Consider the following 2,063-nt stretch of genomic DNA (forward strand, 5'->3'; position numbering starts at 1 on the left):
TGGATTCACGGATGCCAGGCTGATGCCGTGATTGTTTTTACCTTACCTTATTGAGCCCTTTATGAAGACGGAAGACCGTCGAGGAGCTCCATTTGACTGGTATTCTGTTTTCATTTCAAATCTTGCAAATCTTCAAGATGATGATTTTCTGAGTACATCTCCGTCCGTCTTTTCTTGCATATCGTTTCGCTGACTTATTGGTTGTTCGAATCAACTGAGATGTAGCACGACTGTTGCCTCCACCTCCTAGATCTTCGCAATCCACCAGCGTTCTCTGTCATTTTTTGAACTTTTGATTATCCGGTGTTTTGGAGACCATCTGAGCTCATCCGGAGACTTGAGATGCACGACCGAGGTGAGGTCTTGTGTGTTTCGGAGATACAACTTACATCGACAGAGGGAATGCAAGGCTTCAGCAAGAGATGCCGGTCGCCAAGTTTGATAAAGTAGGGTTATTGAAGGATGTAACGTCGATCAGATCTGGGGAGTTTAGTAAGTGATTATTTTTGTTTGTTTTTGTGGGTGATTGTTTAGACAAGGAACGTTTGTTAGGAGACTTTCAGGTAGGTTGATCGTACTGCATCATTTAATGAGTTGGGATGGACTGTGGGAGGGCTGGTGAGCGAAGAACTACAAGAGCGAATGATAATTCCCGGTTGCCCAGACCGAAGAGTGGGATTTGTTTGAGTTACTCACCCTTAAACCTTTGAATCAAAAGTTGGACGCACAAGGCAGTGTGAGTATGTCGGTTTTTTCGGGGACTCTATCCCTAGCCTCCACCTCAAGTATGAGCCGCGAGGCGCCAGTTGTTTTTTTGGGAGCGCTTCTTCGGACTCGGCAGTCAGATCCACTTGGCTGCAGGGGGCTGGTTTGGCCTGAGGACGCAGGGAATAAGGCATTACAGCTGTTCACAGTAAGGGACCTTTTGAGCTGCACCGAACTCTTTGGTCTCAGAAGTATTTGGACCATATTGAATAGCGCGCTGGCACTGACGGTCAACTGTTGGGCGATTGGATGTGCGGTGTTTAGGGCCGACATTTTCCAACCCGTCCTTCCTCGGAGAAAGGTAGCATTGCTGCTTCCATAAATATGAGAATGCTGGTCTCTTGGGGGAAGCGACTTATCATCGAGCAGAACAATACGACCTCGTAATACAATTTTCCGCGGTATGGGAACATGCTGTTCTTCGTTGGGTTGCTCCCCGTTAGCCTTTCCGTCATAGTCTAACCTTTAGGACCTGAGTTCCAGCCAGTATAACTCGCAGGATCATTGCGGCGTCGAAGGCAGATCATCACGACAAGGTGACAGCTTTAGGGTGGGGTGACCCGGTGTGACCACGTCCGATGACTAATAATTTAATACAGTCGGTTTTCCCTTCCAAAACGTGCGGAACTCACAGTAAACAAGAGAACCGGTGACATCAATGAACATTTTATTACCAGAACTACTGTCGTACCATTGGCGACAACAATTTCATCGGTAGCCCAACACCGGTTTTGCCCCACTTAGGGGTGATCAGGTGAGCTCAGTCTATTGAGGCTCCTTTGAACCCCAATCTGTCGTCAGTCTAGTGTGCTATAAGCCATCTGGTAGCTGAACCTCAGTCCCCGGACTGACGTAACTCTTTCTTAACTCCTATTTCCAGCTGTCTCGCAGTCATGTACATTCGTGCGAAAGTAAACCGTATTGACCAGACTGAAAGCGTCGCATCTCGAGACATTTCTGGCCTTGATCCGGATCAAACTATCGGCAATATAGTTCCCCAGCTACTGAAGACAGGTGAGAACTTGGATGGTCTGTATATCAGTAAGTAGCATTCTGTTACCATTTGGGGAATCTCGTCAGCATGTGTATACTGCGGAGAGGTGCTGGATCTGGAAAAGGCTTTGGGTGAATGCGAGATTGATTCCCTCTCGATCTTACAATTTTTCATCTAGCCCCAAACCAGCATTCCTTCGGTTAAAAGTAATACCAATTCCTTTGTATGAATCGCTCACGTATTCGATAGCCCCTCGACATAGACTCACAGATGTTTCTCAAACAATGGCCAATCTATACTGGCT

The 2,063-nt window shown here is 46.9% G+C and overlaps 1 protein-coding gene across 1 annotated transcript; it reads left to right on the forward strand.

The window, feature by feature from the left end:
* Positions 1–1,643: 1,643 nt before the first annotated feature.
* Positions 1,644–1,951, forward strand: T265_13826 (hypothetical protein; the record flags this gene model as incomplete). Its single annotated transcript, XM_009170707.1, has 2 exons — positions 1,644–1,806; positions 1,846–1,951. The coding sequence occupies 2 exons, from the start codon at positions 1,659–1,661 to the stop codon at positions 1,935–1,937; spliced, it is 240 nt and encodes a 79-aa protein (XP_009168971.1).
* Positions 1,952–2,063: the final 112 nt, after the last annotated feature.

This window comes from Opisthorchis viverrini (genome assembly GCF_000715545.1).
Source record: "Opisthorchis viverrini unplaced genomic scaffold opera_v5_109, whole genome shotgun sequence".
Taxonomy (NCBI): domain Eukaryota; kingdom Metazoa; phylum Platyhelminthes; class Trematoda; order Opisthorchiida; family Opisthorchiidae; genus Opisthorchis; species Opisthorchis viverrini.